The sequence below is a fragment of the Cottoperca gobio genome, chromosome 24 (assembly GCF_900634415.1).
Source record: "Cottoperca gobio chromosome 24, fCotGob3.1, whole genome shotgun sequence".
Lineage (NCBI taxonomy): Eukaryota > Metazoa > Chordata > Actinopteri > Perciformes > Bovichtidae > Cottoperca > Cottoperca gobio.
In genome coordinates, this window is record NC_041378.1 from 12,437,074 (window position 1) to 12,457,752 (window position 20,679).

General features: G+C 44.0%; 1 protein-coding gene across 1 annotated transcript in view; it reads left to right on the forward strand.

Annotated features, from left to right (window-relative positions):
- The window catches only part of ino80 (INO80 complex ATPase subunit), a 39,159-nt gene that overhangs the window by 16,840 nt on the left and 1,640 nt on the right, over positions 1 to 20,679 (forward strand). Inside the window, 10 exon segments of the mRNA XM_029425174.1 lie at positions 24 to 249; positions 8,781 to 8,908; positions 13,891 to 13,985; positions 14,449 to 14,521; positions 15,270 to 15,428; positions 17,011 to 17,113; positions 17,235 to 17,323; positions 17,965 to 18,120; positions 18,561 to 18,732; positions 20,163 to 20,378. Coding sequence (XP_029281034.1) covers positions 24 to 249; positions 8,781 to 8,908; positions 13,891 to 13,985; positions 14,449 to 14,521; positions 15,270 to 15,428; positions 17,011 to 17,113; positions 17,235 to 17,323; positions 17,965 to 18,120; positions 18,561 to 18,732; positions 20,163 to 20,378 — 1,417 coding nt within the window.

Sequence of the window (20,679 nt, forward strand, 5' to 3'; positions counted from 1 at the left end):
CTACTTTCTTTTTGGTTTCCTAGGTGACGGCAGTTCCCATGGAGCGTTATTGTGACGACCGCAGTGCAGAGTACGAGTGGCGGGTGACGCGCAGTGGAGGGGGCGCAGTCTTCAAACAGTGTTTCCTCTACGGCTCCCCCGAACTTGCCTCAGACTGGCGTGTGAGGACCAATGCCTTCCACCCACAATGCCCCGGGGGTGTGATGGCCCTCTACCCACGACATGGATGGTCCTATATCCGGATACCTGGTGAGGACTTTGTGTTTGTGTGTCATGTTAATGTTGTTGCTATTCTTTCAACCTGAGGTCCTGGCGCGATGTCTGTATAGGTCAGGTGTGCAGCTCTGCTGTAGCTCCCACTGGCTAACCTGATGCTATGTAGCTAAACTAACACATATATGAGCATCTGCTGGTGAATACCAATGGGTAAATTCCATAAAGGCCATTAGTGAACACAGCAAATTTGCGACTGTATGTCCACAGCAGCAGCCTGTATCGCCTTAGGAAAAACCAGAAACTTGGTAAAACTTAGTGGACCAAGTTTCCAAAACACAGCTGATGCTGTCCAGAAGAAAGTAAATAGTTCCTACATGAAATTGCTCCGAATGTGGAATACCGTGAGTAACGGGGTCATGATTTCTGTAAAGAAACATCGCTGTTGAGTTTTTCAAATGTTTTCTTTTGGCGCTTTAAGCACCACAAGCGGAGTGCCATCTAGTTCCATTGTATTCGAGGGCAGGCAGACATGTCTACGGCCGATAGCTCCAACACTCATCAACTCGCACCAAAACAATCTGTTTTGATAAATAGTACCACAGGCAAGAGGGACGATTATGTATTTTTGATTTTGACTTTTTAATATGACTGTTTTATCAAATGGTGGATATCCAGTTTTTGACTGAAGGGTGAAGTAGATGATCCCGTGGGAGAATCGACAGAGGCCAGCCCGGGGTCAGCGGGTCAGAGCCGGGCACATCACTCTCCTGCGTCTCTGCCAGGCAGCCAATCCCTCACAATCTAATGGAACTGCCAAGATAAAGGGCTTCTGCAGAAGTTCACTCGCATTAACGCATACCAGCGATTCCCATTAAGGTGCGAGTACGGGACTGTGTGTGTACGTGTGCTTACATGCGCTTTTTATCAGAAGAGCTTAGCTTGTCGAGTTGAGGGTCAGCTCGGGCAGAGTGGGAGCTGATTCGCTGCCAGAGTTCAGATGACTGATGGATGTCCAGGGTGAGAGAGGCCATTACAGTTTTACAGACAACACTTCCCTTCTCACTGACCCGCTCAGCCCCTTCTACGTCAGATAAAATGTCTCTGTCATGGATTGTGATGACTGCTTTCTTTTTGTTTTGTGTGGCAACAGAAGTTTCTGGCACAGCAAATGGACCCACGTGTCCTTTTTTTTCTCGTTTGATAACCCTGCAATACACACATTCTGTGGGTTTTAGTACTTTAAGAGTAATATCCCTAAACATGTTTGCAATATTGTCATTTCTTTCTTATTTTTCTTCTACCCATCTGTGTACACTTGTGCTTGTGAGAGTGTTTGTGCGTAAAGTGAGAAACAAAACAAGTATTTGTGTGTCTGTGTGAGAACAGTCTGAGAGCTCTTGTGAACTTATACGGAGGCAGACAAAGCGAGGAAGTTTAGCTACTGGTCATTGTTCAAGTGCTTAGTTAGGTAACACTAATAGATGGTCTCTGTGTGTGTGTGTGTGTGTGTGTGTGTGTGTGTGTGTGTGTGTGTGTGTGTGTGTGTGTGTGCGTGTGCGCGCAATATCGGGTCCACTTAGGGAACTGTGCAGCGCTCACACGGGGCCCGAGGTGTCTCTCACCTCTCTGCACTCACTCTCCCACGCTGCCTTTTTTCACACGCAGTCAGAGGACAAGCCTCACCTCCGTCTCTCCCGCTTACAGACAGGACCGGGGCGCTGATCTGAAATCAGTATCTGGCCAAAGCCTCTCAGTCCGTCTGGTCTCCCACTTCTTTCTCAGCCTCAGTAGGAAGGAAGTGACCCAACACTCCGGCACCCGTCCTCCGCTGAACACATTGTTGCCACATCAAGGCCCAGATATGTACAGTAGCCCGGCTGAAGTTTCCCACCCTCCCTCTCCTCTGCACTCCCAGACCCACACCTTTTTAGAACAAATGGCAGAGCTGAATAACTGTTTGTTTTGAGCGCCATGGCGTGAGTACGGCTGCCCACTATATCGACGGAGGAATCTAATCACCGGAATTATTGAGATTCGGGCCACAGAGGAAGAAAAAACAATTGTAATGTCTTGGGCCTCACATTTGTTTGTTTTTGATGTGACGTGATGTGACGGCAGAATGTCCCTGAAGGAAACATGTTTTCCATTTATAAAAAAGAATGTATTATCTACTCTGTATGTGATACTGCTGCACAGAGAGAGCAAGGTGCATGCAGGGTATTCTCGGCCATGAATTGAACCCATGAAGTGATCTAGTCTGAGCCGCTAGGACGCGACAGGGGAAGTTCAGGTTTTGAATATAAGCAGAGAAACATTCCAGCTTTGTTTGTTTGCTGCAGTTCTGCGGTCCCCTCTCTTTCACTTATAGACGAAGTTCATGCCGAGAAATGTTCAAAATCAGTTTGAAAGGAAATAGATTTGCGTGCTGTAGGATTATTTGCAGAACATTCCAGAGTGACACAGAAATAACCTTCCTCCCTGTCTGTGTGGCCCCTGCGTCGCGTTCAGTAATTAGAAGGAACCGTTCCGCAAAATGACGGCCTTCTCGCTCTAGACTCTTGGCTCCTTTTTCTTTTAGTGAGCTGGGAATCGACTGTTCGCGCCCTGGAGGGGAGTATGTGAGTGAAGGGGACGGTAAAGGACTTTATTTATGTGTGTCTTTTTGTGCAGCTAGTTTTTTAATGACTGTGAGTGCATGTCTGTGTATCAATCAGATGATGAGACAGAGAGAGACAGAGAGAGAGAGAGAGAGAGAGAGAGAGAGAGGCAGGTCTAGGCCCAGCAGCCCACATCAGGCTGTGGGAAATGCAGTTCGGCCTTCCTGTCCCTTCAAAGAAACTCTGCTCTCCAGCAAAATGGCAGGAAGCTTCCCTCGGCTCTCTGATAGACAGGCACAAAACAACACAGACGGCCAGCCTCACCACACCACCGTCTGACTCTGCCCCTCTCAATGTGCATTAAACTGGCACTGGTGACCGTCTGTGGAATTTCTTTTTTGGCAGCATAGAAAGAAACTAAACATCCAGCCAAGTGTGTAAAGGGATAGAGATGTTTTGATTTTCTAGTCTGGCTATTAATGTGCCCAATGTGTGATACTTTAAGAAACCCAAAGTAGACTGAAGGGGGAGACATTAGCCACATTATACATTATACCTCTATGGAGATATCTTTCAACATGGAAGCCAAGTTGTATCTTAGCTCACTTTGTCCCTTAGCCAGCTAGCTTTCATCTGCGGTGTGTTTCGAGTCAGTGCTGGCCAAGGGTAACTAGCAGTACTCTATCTTAATGACAGAGTTCCCAGTGGGCTGCTGTGGTGTGGTGAGATTCCCCCCACGGAACTCTGAGTCCTCATCAGACTGTCTGTCTCTTCTCCTGCTTAACGACTCTTATAGAACCAAAGGGAAGCTTCTGGCATGTTCAAGGGGAGACAGACAGTGATGTATTTGCAAGCACGTTCCATATAGGTGTGTGTATATATACATATATATATATATGTATATGTATATATATATATATATATATATATATATATATATATATATATATATGTATATATATGTATATATATGTATATGTATATATATATACACACACATAAACATAAACGCAGTCCATCACTCACTTTCTGTCACAAGTGGTCACGCAGATGCATTTCTTGGGCTTACGGGAATGCATGTTGGTCATTTGGCTCTTCTCCAGAGCTCCAGAGTGGAGATACTGTGTTCTAGATGACACATTACAAGCTAAAATCTGTTTTCTGTCAGCCACTTCACTCCCAGCTTTCCAAAACCTCCCGCTGGCATCTGGCTCTTAGCTGTACCGATGCTGCGGCTGCGAGAAAATTAAGTTTAAGTCCCAAATTTTTGTCAATACATGCAGAAGCAGCAAAGTAGTGTCGGGCTAATATTTCCATCATCGGCAGCGCTGAACAAGTGTTGCCCATTGACTTATTGATCGCACAGTGTAATGTATCATTATACAGTGAGAGGCTGACGCTCGGTTCAATCCGCTCTGTGGCCTCCCATCTGTCTCTCTTTCTCACATAACCACCCATCTATCTTCTTTCATCAGCCCTTAACTTTTTTTTCTTCTTTCATTCTGCTATCTCGCTGCTGTTCCTCCTTTTCGATCGCATCTGGCCCACTTTCCCTCCCTGGTTAGGGCGGCTCCGCTCGTTGCTTTGGCAGCAGCAGAGGGGACAGGGCAGGACAGAAGACTGTAGTGGCGTATTAATGAAATTAGCTGCGTAGTTGGTTTGGGAGTATCAGGCGCCAGGCACCAGGGCTGGGCCGGGGTTAATTAGCTGGCAGCAGGCCTCTAATTGGGTCAGGACCGTGTCAGGCCCCTGGCTCTGGCCCTACAGGGATTGGATTACACTGTCGGGGGACAGACAGTAGGGGGAGGGAGAGAGGGCGTACAGAGGGGGGAGCGGGCGGGAGAGTTTGTAGTAGCGGGTGAGGGAAGGATCGAGAGGGAGCTGGAGGGTGCGCTGGATGTGGTAGAAAGGGGGAGAGAGGAGGGACAGGGGAGTGTAGCTTAATCTGTCAGCAGGAGGTAAGCATAGGAGGAGATGGGGGGGGGGGGTGGTATGAAAGGGGGGCAGGGCAGGTGGTGTAGCTTGATATGTGTATCCATAGCAACAGCAGAGTGGTGTGACACCACATGGGATTTGCTTGTGTTTTGGGGTGTGGTCTCAACACAGTCCTTGTCCTCGTCAGGCCACAATTAGAAAGTTGTTTTGTGACCATCTCAGAGCTTGTGTATTCAGAGAGTTTTTGTGGGGTGATCTGAGGCTCTTTTTGTAATTTTGCAATCAGCTATATATGATATGACCACCCATAAAGCCAGCTACTTTATATTTAGTCTTACTCTTTATACGAAAATGCACCCAGCTGGCCCGTTATGAGAGCCAATCCGCACCCAACATGCAAAATATGCGTTAATCAACGACCCGGAACCGACCCAGCCCGCAAACCGCAAACTTTATGCATTCAGGTTTGAGGAATGAGACGAGTACAGAGACGGACAAGAGTGTGTGTGTGTGTGTGTGTGTGTGTGTGTGTGTGTGTGTGTGTGTGTGTGTGTGTGTGTTAGAGAGAGAGGAAGAAAAAACGAAAAGGTGACAAAGTTGTTTTTTGAGAATACGTTTGACTCAACTATCTTGCATGTTGATGTTGTCACAGTTAGCCTTTAATGACGTTGGTGCCGTCTCGTCGTCGTCATGAAAAAAAAGGAAAACGTATTTCCTCATAGTTTTCATTAAGAAAATGAACACCACTATGCAACTAATTTTGACTGAATTTTAACTGAACAAACCATTTCATTTAAATCGCCACATGAGTTAGAAGTGTGGACATATCCATTGTAATCCTTCTAAGCTCTTCATAATTCATGTTACATGCATGGTTACTGCATCCAGTTTGCTCACATTTATGACCAATGGTCATGCATTTTACTCCAGCCACATGTAGCTTATAATGTAAACCATAAGTGTTATGTTGGAATGAGACTGACCACCAAAGCCCTCCCAAAATTTCAATTATTCATTTTCTTGGCTTTGCTTTTATAGGGTATGGCAGCGATATTTAGAAATAGGGATTTTCTGTGTGAAGCTCTAAATGTTTTTGAACTCAGCCACCTCTCTCTCTGTAAGCCACATCGCTGGGTTTTAGGGAGTTTGGATAGTTGCAGCGCAGGGGTGTTTTTTCTTCTTCTAACAGCCTCGTCAATTCTGTTGAATATCTGTTTCCCTGCTTTCCTTTGATTATGTAGCATCTTTTTTGGACCAATCTTTTCTTTGTAGGCTGAATTCCACAGAGTTTCAAATATGTTCAGATCATATAGTGCCCTCAGCTAGTACACAAAGATCAAAATGTAGACGATATCATCCGTGTAGTCAAATATCAGAAGGTGGCAGAAGGATCAGAGAAGCTCTCCTATTAATGGTGACCTTCATAATCCAAGCATAAACAAAAGGATTAACCTGATTGTCTCTTCGTACAGAAATAATAGTATTTAAGTGCTTAATATGGGATTTTCAGATTTACAGTTTATGCCCTTCAAGAATCAGATTAAATACATGCACCATATAGTCCTGTTTGGCCACAGACATCCTCAGATAGGGGCTTTAACCCATCTTTAAACATGACACTGGAGTCTGGAGGCTTAATTGTAATCTGCTAAACAGAACCAGATTGGTGGCAGGCGTTGAGCAATGTTGCCTTATAGGAGCGTTTGCGTCTTTGCCAAGTGGTGGTTGGCAGCGTGGCCCCCGCAGAGCTGGTTGGTGCCCTTGACTGAGCAGCGGCCCTGGTTAGACTGGCACCTGCGGTGAGGAGGCCCACGTCTGATCTTAAACCACAACATCACCGTCGCCGCCACCATGCTGATACAGCCCCACTGTAGCCGGAGCCACCACAGACCCCCTTCACTCTCTGTCTGGACCTTTTTCTTTTTCCGCACATGTCTAATTCTCCGCATGTCTCACGCTCGCTTCCTTTTACTTTCCAATTCATCCACTGTCTTGACGCCAAGGCCAATTATAGGGCTTTTGATGGCAGGATACAGTGTTTGTGTATCTCAGGGACTGCGGTGATCTCGTCTCTTGGCACGTACCAAATTGAGCCACAGCAATGTGTAACAACTGTAAATGTATAGTTAAGTTTGGTCTGCTTCAGATTTTGTATATTGTTTCTTGCTATTAGTGTATTATGAGCATCTTTTATTATCCTCCTATGTCCATTTTCCCTTTTTCTCTCTATCTTTTAGTCCATTTTCACTCAGAGAATCTTAACAAGGAATGACAACAATAGCAAAACACATGTACACTTTGCCCACAATGCACCAGCTGTCTGGTGAATAAAACAAACGAGTGAAATGAAAGACATAAATATAACTTTGATTCAGAATTCACTCTGTCAGCACTTGGACTGTGTAACAATACAGGGCAGAATGTATTTGACAGGCTGGCACCACTCCACAGTGACCTGTAGGTGAGCTCTCCAATACCTCCCTAGAGTGTTTCCCCTGTTCATCTGTTCTATTAGTTCCTCTTTAACACCTCTACAGGGCCTGACCTTTTTCCGGGGGGCTCTTCCAAAGGGTCAAAGTTCAGGGTTCAGCCTGAGTATACATTAGCATAGAATGCTACTGGTTATAAATGGAGAAAGAGCCACTTTGTGAGTCTTGTTTTGATCATCAAGCATGTGATTGTCCTTGAGCAATGATTTCATATCTGGGTTTTACTGATACTGTGGCAGGAAGTTGTGGTATGCATGTAGTTTACATTTTTTCTGAGCATGTGTTTTGGATTAATGGAACGTGATTTTGACGCGGTTGGTTACATTACATTGACAAAGCAAGGAAATAAGACAGGGAAATATTTATAAGCCCGGGTTTTCGCATTACAAAAGGGCTTGGGAACAAGTGTCCCAACTCGAGTGCGAGATGGATAAGCATGACTCTCCCATAGGGACTCTCTTGTAACCCTGGCCCCGACCCTGTCACCCGACCCCGGACCTGGCCTTAGGTTCTCCCCGCTCAGGGTCACGACCCCTTAGTCAAACACCATAGTGTGCCCTGTCGCCGGGTCGATAGCAGCCTCGGCCCCTTTCTCACTCTGCCATTGTGCCAGATGACGTTAATTCCTCATCAGCTGGACATGGAGGGGACCACTTGAACAGCAGACCCAGGGTCAGATTGCTCTCCATTTGTGGTCATTTGAGGGGTCGAAGAACGCCTGATGTGGTGCTGGCAGTATTGTGACCAAGACCAACTGCCAGGCCTATTTGTTCGTCTTTTGTGACATTGTGTGAAATGGAGTGCAAATCATGTTCTTCTCGCAATTTCTCTTTCTTTCCTCTCTCTCTCTCTCTCTCTCTCTCTCTCTCTGTCTCTGTCTCTGTCTCTGTCTCGCTCTCTCTCTCTCTCTCTCTCTCTCTCTCTCTCTCGCTCTCGCTCTCGCTCTCGCTCTCGCTCTCTGTCTCTCGCTCTCGCTCTCGCTCTCGCTCTCTCTCTCTCTCTCTGTGCTCTCATCAGCAGTCCAGTCAAAGAAGTCAGAGAAAGCTGGATGCAGAATGTCGCACTTTCCAGGAGAAATGGAGGAACGATTATTTCTTTGTGGAAGTAAAAGGCCAGTGTGCCTAGTATGTAATAAATAATGTAAAAAATAATCTTGAGCGTCATTACTGCACGAAACATGCCGAACTGCACGAGCTGAAAGGACGAGTGCGTTTGGATAAAGTTAAGGCTCTTCGACGAGATACATTTCCCCGTTGTGGGACTAATAAAGGATTGCTGATTTCTGATAAAACAGAAAGATACATGGATAAAAAAGATGCTTTTTTGCAGGGTCATCCCTGCAGCACTCTATATATGTCTTTTTCAGGTGTTGTTAATGATTTAAACACACAGATTGTGCAATCTCACATATTTACATACAACCTCAGAGATGGCTTTTTTACACTTTGTGCCCGACATTCTCACTGTGTAAATTGAGTCGCATCAGTCTCTCTTTCTATCCGGGTAGTTTGGGTTCTCACCTCACTGTCTCTTCCTCTTTTAGATAAGGAGAGCCTGATCACGGAAAGTGGTAAACTCCACACCTTGGATATCCTGTTGAGTCGGTTAAAGGCCCAGGGACACAGAGTCCTCATCTACTCCCAAATGACCCGCATGATAGACCTGCTGGAGGTATAAACACACACACACACACACACACACACACACACACACACACACACACACACACACACACACACACACACACCGGACAGTTATTATGTTCCCTCAACTCTTGCTCTACAGAAATGTTTTTAATTTAAAGATATTTTTAATTTTAGACTTTAGATTCCATGAGCACACAGACATCAAGACAGCTGTTTAACTGGTCGGCTTCCACTAGCGAGGTATTGGGCTCCAGTACCTCTCATCAGCCTGCCTGTCCCTCGTTAATGCATTCATTAGACGGCTAATTAACAGGTCAGGACTAATTAGCGGGGTCTCATCTGCAGGCGAGGCAACCAGATGGGAGGGATGACTGGAAGGAGCCGAGGTGGAGGGGAGGAGGGGAGATGGGAGGGGCAAGGGCCTTGGGGTTAGAAGAGAAAGAAATTCTGCAGAAGACAAAGGTAGTTGAGTAATCAGAAGGGGAGAAAAGATGGGAACAAATGAGGAAAGATCAACGCAAAGCCAGAAATGAGAAATGCCAGGGTGATTTTTAGGGAGTCTTATTACTTTTATCTGCCCTGGATAAGTGCTCTTAAGTGGCTTGGGTGGGCCATCCGTTATCATATCACTTAGGAAAACCGCTACATCCAACACGGAGAAAGCAACTCTGTGTTTAAGCTTCTTGGCTAGCCGCAATCTGTTTTGAAGTCAAAGGCAATCAGGCGGAAGTTGAAACACTTTGTAAAACTCTGTGTCACCGCTCTCCATAGGAAAACAACGGCGGGAAGCCATTCTGCTGGTAGTCATGTGTCGATTGTATAAGGTCGTAGGAAAGCGCCAATGCTGAGAATGCTCAAGATGTCTTCGATAATGCAGGCTAGTTAAATTCCGTGTTAACCCTTTCAGCCCCAGGCCAAAAATGTTTTACTTCCTGCTGCCGGTTATGTGCAGTCTCGTATTAGCTTGAGATAGGGATGCATTGCACCTTTTCTTTTTCAAAATTAAGATTTATATATTAGTGAATAGTTGAAGTAAAGATTTACAATGGATTCTTTATATATACGTACATTTTATTTTATTAGATATGTGAAGGTGTCAAATATGATGATTACAGTTACTGACCAGTGTAATATGTGAGGTTTTTGGAGAAACTCACAGCAACTATGAGCTCAGTCAAGTAACTTTATTCAGGTTTTCCTCAAATCAAACCGTGTCACTTACCTCATAGGGGTCAAGGCTCAACAACCTCATTACGTTTGTTTACATTGGAACGTCACCAACATGATGCCAGAATAAACAGCAGCACTTGGGCATTGTGCAGTCATTGCACATTTTAGTAACAGAGCTCGGGGGTTATTTATTATTTATTTATTTATTGAAATTGTTTTTGGTTGTGTGGTTTTATTTTATTTATGTATTATTTATTTAGGATATTTAAAAAATAAATAAACTTCCAATTCCAGTGTCTGAATATTCTTAAGAATTAAAAGTTAAGTTATTTCTGGGACAACATATCGTCCAAAAAAAAGTAGTTATCTTGACAGGTCTAATTATATATGTATTAAACATGCAAAGAGGGGTTACAACCAAGTGTGATAAGTTTGTTCATGCAGACCAGTGCTATTGATATGTAGATTGACAGTGAGATATACTAATAAAGCCACATTAAGTGAGCAGGACGGTGGCGTTCTGCAGAGACTGAACAGGTTAATGCTGTTCTCCCTGACTGCCCCACCAAGCTCTGTTCTCCATGTCTAATGAGGCAATATTAAAGTGCCTTTTTTTTTTTTTACTGTATGAGTGACCTCATACAGTAATGGGAGGCTGGGACAGCATCTCCTCTACTAATGGCTTTAAAGAGATCCACAAATGAAATCATGTATTTATCACCCATTCTGGCTACAGTTTTCCTACACCATATTATCTGTCATCGGTGGGGGATAAAAATTCTGCAGATGGAGTTGATTTCCTGAACATGAGACTGTGACCAAGAGAGAGAGTGAAGGAGAGGCTGATGCTAATCTCTGTCATTAGCGTCATTGTTATCGTCGCCGGTCGGCTGCCTGCTTCATCTGGTGACATCACGTACTTGGGTGATGGATCGCTGAGAACCGGGTGGCCCGAAGAAAAATAACATTGTTGGCTTTCTCTGGCAGCAGCCGATAGTGGAGCAGGACCGCCAAGTCACTGAGTGCTGCGTCTGTGGCTGCTCAGACGGCACTTTACAGTACTGCAAAGTCTGCGGCTTACATTTCAGGGCTGGCGGGAATGCCCACAATGACTCGTTGGTATTGCAGCCAGAAAATCAGCAGCAGATTTTCGTTTATAAAGTGGGACACACTAACTCATTACGCAATACAAAGCAAGGAAGACATTGTGATTTATTTATGATACATTCTGACTATTTTTGTCATATATTTCTGCTACACTGTGAAAATAAATACAATATAAAAAGTCGTAACTCGTGGCACGAGTTTTCAGGATCATGGGTAGTGGATATTTATTTATTGTGAAGGTTAAGTTTGAGGCTCTGATGGATGAATGGATAGTGTTTCAGCTTTTTCCAATGTCCTCATGGTCAATTTCCATGCCGTAGTAAGACCCGGGACGCTGTTGTTAGATACGACGGGCCCAGAAGCTGCTTTAAGTCCCTGTTTCTTATTTACTGATGAGGACTCCACCAGTTTAACGTTGCACTCCTCTAACATCGTGGGTTTCATGGTGGATTTGTAAAACTAAAAGGATCAAAATCGATGCAGCACAGCAAGAGATATCGTCCTCTGTATTCCACACATTGTTCTTGTAAAGAACCGGCCGCCTACATTGACTTGAGGCAATTTATCAGACTTTCTGCTGCTCCCTTTTAATCTTTACACTTACACATTACTTTGAGGTGTGAAATCTGTGGAGTCCTTTAAGTCAAGTTAAGTTCTGCTGTTTGTTTTTATAGCTTTTTCCAGTATCATGCTGGTAGAATATGTTGCTACCTTTTGATGTATCATGGCATTGAAAGCAGTTGTTACACACTGGTGTGAATTGCAACTCAGACCTAATAAAGACTTTTAGCAGTCCACGCAAAATTGCAAAAAAATTATTTATAGTGCGATTCCTTCAAGTTCTTTTCTTAGCATGTTTTCGGGTCGGGAACAGAGTGTGCACGGTCACACTGTGTTCCCAACCTAAGAACGGCAATAAACACACAATGCGTTCCTCGACTTTGGGGACTCATTATAGTTTGGGAAGTTGAGAACAACCTGGCTGCCACTCTTTTCTGTTTCCAAGAGTAGTTTTTAATGCACGTCCAAGTGCCAACTCAGAAGATTTCAAGTAAAACATGCAATTTGAGCAGAGACGCAAATATTCGACTTTTAAACAAATGCCTCTCTCCTCCTATACATCATTTCAAGTTTGTTGTTGTTGTTGTTGTCAGAAATCACCACCATAACTAAATATGCTCTCTAATAAGCTGCTGACAGTTAGTTGAACAAGATTAACATTTTGTCCAGTTAAAGGTTGACCTGAACCTACACTTTGATTTATAACATTTGCAATGGAACACATTTACCAAATCAGTGAAAAACTGCAGAAATAAAGCGTTGTCTCTTGTGATTAACACCAACCCAAACAGTTGCCAGCTGTTGAAAGTATAGATTTAAGTGTAGCAGCACGCACCAGGACTCGCTAAGCTTTAAATCACGGCAGCTGAAGGTTGAAGAGTTAGAGTCAGAGAGACCTCAGGTGATCTATTTCTCAAACCTTTTTTTATGATGATTTAGACTCTGATCAATTTTTTCAGATTAGGAAGGCTGAGTAAGGCTTTCCGTAAGCGCAACCATATCCGCAACATCCTGCTGGCAAGCTATCAAAACCCAATTCAACAAGGTTAGCAGCATTTTGGCGAGCACCGGGCTAATGGTCCCTAATGTAGTGTTCACTCAGAGCAGATGGGGCTGTCGGGAACAGAGCCAGACACACAGAAAGAGGAGGGCAGGCCCTGGTGGGACTGAGGCCCCGAGTGTCATGACAGGGGGTTTGGGAGGGTCACGGAAAACATAGTGTCAAATCATTGATATGAGTGTTAATGGTCGCGAGAGGTGAGTTGTGATGTGTGCCAGCGATTGTGGCTGGTTCTGTGGCTCCGGGGGGGGGGGGGGGGCACGGACATGTTGAGCGAGGAGGTCGCGGGTTCAGGACCGTGCTTAAAGAGAGATCAACATTTCACCTCATCACTGCTGTTGCACTTAAGAACCCCTCCCATCAGACCCACACACACACTCTTAGCTTAGCAGACATTTGGGGGGGGGGGGGGGGGGTTGAATATCAAATTCTTCATTTCTCTGTGTCTCTCCGGGCTGGGATTTGAGGTTTCAAGCCCAGCAAATGCGCATAAGAAATGTGGGATTTTGGACACAATGTTTCTGTTCGGCAGAAATTCTTACTTTAAAGATTAGTATTTCTTGACCCTTGGCACTCAACAAGTAGAGCCGCAGGGCTTATTCCTCAGAGGAAGACTCGAGACTTATTACATTTGGAAAAACAGCATGAGGTTCCAGTTCTTTTTAAGTTTGGAAGACGAGTCCGCAGTAAAGATGATCCAGGAAGGTTAACTTCAAGACCATGCATTCATAAACCTTACTCGTGAATTCCATGCAGGACAGGATCCAGTTCTTTTCATTAGAGCAGTTTTAAAAAGCAAGTTCTTCACTGATTATTTATGACAACTTTGCTATAGCAAACATTTTCGAATATTGATTTTGGAGACAATCCACCGCACTGGGACTGGGACTGTTCTATATGTACTATACTACAGCGCTGTATACTATACAAACCTGTGGCAAGCATAAGACGAAATGGAGGGCAACAAGAAAACGATAAAAAAAACAATCACTAAGATTTTAATGCTGTGTAATGTTTCCGAGCAGCCGGCTCTTCCTCAGACTTTATAAGTACAACACCACATAATTGTCTCCATGAGTTTTCTTAATTATGTTGTCCCGTCTCTCCAGGAGTACATGGTTTATCGGAAGCACACCTATATGCGCCTCGACGGATCCTCCAAGATCTCCGAGCGCAGAGACATGGTGGCTGACTTCCAGAGCCGGTGAGTATAGATATGATTGTGTGTGTGTGTGTGTGTGTGTGTGTGTGTGTGTGTGCGTGTGCGTGAAACCAAACACCCACTTTTTACCACTGACTAAATCCTCCTTTTCGTATATTGCAGCAATGAGCGAACAGTTTAATCTTACATATGTGTATATTTCCAAGACCACAACCTCTGGTTTACATTAGTGTGCAGCTAGGATCCGCCAGTCTTACTCTGGCTCTTAGTGTGTGTGTGGGGGGATGGACTCATTTTCGCAGGACTCATTTCGGTTTTGCTGCCAGCCTTAAGTTCGTGTTGACATGTTTGAGAATGGTTTCTCACTTACATTGTTCTAAGTTATTTTGTGCCATGATACTGTTATAATAATGTTATGGATATTTGTACAGTTGTAATTGATATCTTTCCTTTTTTGTGTGTGTCCCTCCCTCCCTCCCTGCCTGCCCCCCTCTTCCCTCTGCAGGACGGACATCTTTGTCTTTCTGCTGAGTACGAGGGCTGGAGGGCTCGGCATTAACCTGACTGCTGCTGACACTGTGAGTCAGAACAACACTTCACTGTCACAATATCAACGTTCAAAGAGCGCTAATATCTCCTAAATGCATCAAAAGCCAGCGTACATTATTTGCCGTGTGTTTTTCTTTTACGAACAGAGTCAGAAAAGATAGTTTGGGATGACCAGTGTTCTGCATTAAAGCAACTACTTTTATTTTGTGTTGATGTTTGGCGGCCCCTGTGGAAAGAAGTGGTAGTGTTTTCCATGAGCACCACAACGTAAAGATCATGCGTTTGTTTTGGAAGCGCGTGAAAGAAAGACGCAGCTTATTGTTACTACCACCTTCTTTTTTTTTTAACACAGCTCTTTGCAGGAAGCATAGAGATGAGATAATGTGTGTTTGTGGCGATGTAAGATTGAAAGGTTGCAGCCACCAACGTCAATTCATAAAACCACGTCACGTGTGTGTGTGTGTGTGTGATTATTCATATATAAGATGATCTCTCTCTCTGTGTTTATCAACATCTCTCCGCATAATCTCCCTACGTGTCCCTATAGTGGGATTATCTTTCACGACAATGAGTTTGAAGTGACTGTTAACACGGGACATCTGTCATGTTAAAGGGCGGTTCACTTGGGACCGCACATCCCAGTAATTAGTGTCAGGAATTACAGAGAAGGGGGAGTGTCTGCATCATGTTCGGGCTGTCATCACACAAGCTGAACCATGTGTTGAACAATAACAATACAGCAGGGAGGTAAAGTTATTTTTTTATCTTTCCCTCCAGGTCATCTTCTATGACAGTGACTGGAACCCCACAGTAGACCAGCAGGCCATGGACAGAGCTCACAGGCTGGGTCAGACCAAGCAGGTGACTGTCTATCGCCTCATCTGTCAGGGATCCATCGAGGAGAGGATCCTGCAACGGGCCAAGGAGAAAAGCGAGGTCTGAAACACAACGATCGTTCATACGAAGCAGAAAATATGACGATAGTTTACATTTGAGAGATTTGACCCTCTGAACACCAAACAGTTTCTTTTTTTCAGTTGTTTTTTTTTGCTCACTGTGGCCTTGTTTTATATTTGCATTATATACGTCCTGCAGCTCTATAGAAACAGCAAAATCATGGCTAAAATATTTGTTGTACAGTGTTTAAAAAGGGGATGAAAGCCATAAAAAACGCATGTTCATGCAAGTTTAATTTCTTTGATGAAGATATGTATATATATGTATATGTATATGTATATATATGTATATGTATATATATATATATATATATATATGTGGTGTGTGTATATATATATATATATATATGTATATGTATGTATATATATATATATATCTATATATCTATATCTCTCTATCATCTCTCTCACTCTCTCTATCTGTGTGTCTCTCTCTCTGTCTGTCTCTGTCTCTCTCTGTGTCTCTCTGTCTCTGTCTCTGTGTACTATCTCTCTCTCTCTCTCTTCTCATCTGTGTGTCTCTCTCTGTCTCTGTGTCTCTCTCTCCTCTCTCTGTGTCTCATCTCTCTCTGTCTCTCTCTCTGTGTCTCTCTCTGTCTCTGTCTCTCTCTGTCTCTGTGTCTCTCTCTCTGTGTCTCTCTCTCTGTCTCTCCTGTCTCTGTGTCTCTCTCTCTGTGTCTCTCTCTCTCTGTCTGTCATCTCCCTCTCTGTCTCTCTCCGTCTCTGTCTGTCTCTCTCTGTGGTTCTCTCTCTCTCTGTCTCTGTCTCTGTCTCTGTCTCTCTCTGTGTGTCTCTCTGTCTATCTGTCTCTCTCTCTCTCCTGTCTCTCTCTCATCTGTCTCTCTCTCTCTCCTCTCTCTCTCTCTCTCTCTCTCTCCTCTCTCTCTCTCTCTCTCTCCCCCCCCTCTCTCTCTCCCCCCCCCTCTCTCTCCCCTCTCCCTCTCTCCCCAGATCTCTCTCTCTCTCCCCTCTCTCCTCTCTCTGTCTCTCCCTCTCTGTCTCTCTCTCTCTGTCTCCCTCTCTGTATATCTCTGTATCTCTCTCTTCTCTATTCTCTGTCTGTTATATATGTTATATATGTTCTTAGTATATTGTATGTATATATGTATGTATATTATGTGTTATGTATGTCTGTTGTATTGTATGTTATATGTATGTTCTCTGTATGCTCTTCTATCATGTTGTCATGTATCTCTCTCTCTATCTGTTTTCCTCTCTTGTATTATTGTATGTCCTCTATGTTGTCTATCTGTATGTATTATGTGTATATATATGTATATATATGTATATATCTGTATATTGTATATAATGTGTATGAGACATGTAAAACAAAGCGTTTCATTACTATTTTAAGCTTAGATTTTAGTTTGTCACACAGGATTTGTTCAAGGATCGTCAGAAACCTGACAATCTCACGATGTCAGTCTTTACTGTTTCTGGCTGTGATAAATGGTGTTATGAAAAAGCCTGTATTCCAGTGAACCAATAAATAACATGAATCGTACTGCAAATATGTATTAATACCTGAGTTGATTAATGCTTTATTGTTCTTGTGTAATAAGATACAAAGGGTGGTGATCTCTGGAGGCAACTTCAAACCAGACTCACTGAAACCCAAAGAGGTGGTCAGTCTGCTACTGGACAACGATGAGCTGGAGAAGAAACGTGAGTGTTTGATTCATCTTTGTCTTTAAGTTCATTAAGTTTCCTTTGCACAAAAGCAAACCCCTCACTATAACTGTAAGGAAGGGAGAAAGAAAAATGTACATTGTGTCTTCTCCTGTAGTGCGGCAGAGACAGGATGAGAAGAGGCAGCTGGAGGAGTGCAGCAAGGTGAAAGAGCGCAAGAGGAAGAGGGACAAGTACGCCGAGAAGGTACAGTACAACATGTTCAGCTGGAACCTCAAACGTCTGCAGTCGCGTTGGTTGATAAAGCAAAGAGACGGGATGTACATTTAAAAGAAGAAAGGACAGAACTAGTGCGGCCTGGTAAATAGGAAAGGAAAGAGGTAATGGAAGATGAAAAGGAGCGGCACAAAGAGGCTGCGTTAACACTTTGCCTGTGCTGACCTCAAACTAATGCTAATTGGGCCAGCTATTTTAAAATAAATCACATTTAGTCAAGTTTTAGTTTGACTAAAAGTCCGGGCATTTAAGACTTAACTATTTAGATGGAAAAAACATTTTCTTTTTAAATCATCAGATTATGTTGAACATTTAAATCTAGTCTAGCCAAAATATCCCCGTGTTTCTTTCTCCCGAAAGTTGTTGTTGTTAACTTTAACTTGAGTAAGTTACTCCGTGTCCTCTCTGCTCGTCGTGCTGTAGTCCTGTATGTTGGGGTCACTAGCATCCTTAGATATCATCCTCTGGCGACCGCAGTCAGAGATCCAGATTCCATGGCAGTCTGGCCCGTACCTTTTTGAGTTATTGATTGATCGATGTTGTTATTTGAGTTAAGGAATTGGTATCAAATGAATGCACGCTAAGACGCCCCCTCACCTGTTTCCAACCAGAAGAAGAACGAGGAGTGCGAGAACAAGAAGAAGAAGGAGGTGAACATGGTCTTCTCTCACGCGCCCTCGGCAGACAACTCCAACCTCTCTGCAGATGGAGACGACTCCTTCATCAGCGTCGACATGGACTCGGCCATGCCCAGTCCCTTTAGTGAGGTGAGGGAATCCAGGGGGGGGAATAGAAGGGAGGAAGAGCAGGAGAGAAATAATGTATAGGACTGTGATTTGTGTTACAGGATGGTAATGGCTGCTCCATTAGGACATTTTAGCGTGAAACAAACTGACCCCTCTTAATGTTTACTCTTTTTTTTTTTGGGGTTATTGATTCCTTTTACTTTCTTCTTTCATTCTATCCTCTTCTGTCACTTCTGCTTTCCCTCTCTTCTTTCTTCCTTCCTATGTCTTATCTATCCCATCCTTCCTTCTCTACTTCCTGTGCCTCCTGTCCTTCGATGCTTCCCTTCCTTCTCCTCGTTGTTCCTTACATTGTTCCTCTAATTGCTTCCCTTTGCTGTACCGGCCCTGGTTCCCTTGCTCCCCGTGGTGCTGACCCCCAGCCTGTGTGTCTGTCTGTGTGTGCTCCTTTGCCCGGACAGATCTCCCTGAGCAGCGAGCTACAGCCCGGCTCGTTACCCCCGGACGCCGACGCGGACGAGAGCAGCAGCGACATGCTGGTCATCGTGGACGATCCGGTGTCTTCTGCGCCGCAGTCTCGCGCCACCAACTCCCCCTCCTCTGTGTCCGGATCAGTCTCTGACAACATGAATGGTGAGAGAGCAAATAGACTTTAGCCTGAGCTTTGACCTTCATGTGTGAGTGAGTGGAAGAAAATACTGTTCTTATTTCAGGATCGATTGAAAATGAGTTGTTGAGGGTCATTTACTTTTTACTCAACAACATTTATTTTTAATTTTCTTTTTTATACTCGAGTAGTTCAATTTAGCTCCCACAATACAACAGTAAAATGTTGCTAATTCAACTCAAAAGTGCAGGATGTTGTTCATATAATTAGTGCATAAAACTATGATGCGTCCTATAGGGACACTCTTTCTACCCTTTATCACAAGAAGTATGACGCACACTGTCAGAATGTTCATATTTGATGGTTTCCATTTGTTATTCTAAAAACTACACAAGCTTGGCAAATAAAGCATAACCTGTGTGTTATCTCTGAGAGTGTTATCATGTTAGAACGATAGAAAAGCAAATCTGTGTGTGACTCACATGAAGGTCATTACGGCACACAGAAGTCCTGCTTGTTATGTTCTCTTCACTATCAGCACTTGTGTTTTAATAGGTTTGCGTCCATATGACACGAGTAATCTCTTGCCTCATACGTATTATGCAGCTGATTATTTAGATTTATGAGGGTTTTATTTTGCCTTGGCCTCAATGTTTCAGTATGTTCCATCCTGTGTGATCCAGATAGACTATAGTCTATATCGCTTGTACGGTATAGCTGTACTTTGGATGCGCTGCAATAAAGTAATCCCTCCTAAATACATGCTGCTTTGTTGAAGCCCATTTGGGATTTTCGCCGCCACGCTAAGAGGCTCCTGTCAGAGAGATTTATTTTAAAGAGCTGCAGAAAGTTGGTGCTTCTAGAGACGTGAATGATGTCATAATGACAGGTTTGAAAGACAGAATGAAGGTTAGAAGGAGGGAGCAATTGGTGACTTTGGACAATTGAGTGAATAGGGAGGAAAAGTGAGATTAAGGCCTGAAGGGAGGTTAAGAGTGAGGTTATTTGTGGAGGGTATTTATCCGTGCATGGGTGTCAGTGGTAGAATAGGATCGTATATATACAGTGTTTGGATGGAAACATGCAAAGAAAGCCTAGACCTGTGGAGAGTAGAGAGTCAGAAAGAGGGGGAGATGGTACTTTAGGGATTAGGCACACTACCAGTGAGGCTCTAATTCTGCAGACAGTATGGAAAATGAGAAAAGTTCCCGTTTTAGTTTGAGCCTGTACTTAGGGCAATGATGAGTAATGATTAATGTGTAGTAATCTTTCTATATTACAGTAAAACTATCTTGTCAGTATCTTTTGAAGGACAGAACATCTCTTACAGTGCTATGTATTGCTGCAATATGTTTAAGCCATTATGTATTCGAAGAATTTACAAGGATGGAAAAAAGAATAGGAGAAACTGTTTTTCTTCAGATTTTAATTTTTTACTTCTGCATTGCTTCTTCAGGGGTTTCGGCCTCGGACACGGTCAGTCCCGGCAGAGGCAGGTCTGGGCGGAGTCGGGGGCGGCCTAAGGGATCGGGAGGCGGGACGAAGTCTGGAGGGAAAGGACGCGGCCGCAAGTCGACAGCGGGCAGTGCAGCGGCCATGGCAGGAGCGATGGCTGGTGCAGCAGCTGCATCTGCAGCAGCTTATGCTGCGTACGGTTACAGTGTTTCTAAAGGTCGGTGAACATTGTGTACGCTTTTACACACATGCATTCACACTGGCGGGCCACGTCTGCCATGCACAGAAATAAAAAAGTTTGAACTCCCAAACAAAAAATAACTACTGGTCGCTCACCTAGTAGAGCTGGCAACCCATATACAAAGGCTGACCCGGGTTCCAATCCGTGGCCCTGTTGATACATGCCGTCCCCTCTCTCCCCCCTTTCCTAAAACTCCTCCGTCCTTAAACCGTACTATAAAAAGTGTGTAGATATTTTATTTATTTTATTATATAGTTACGATTACAGAGGATACGTT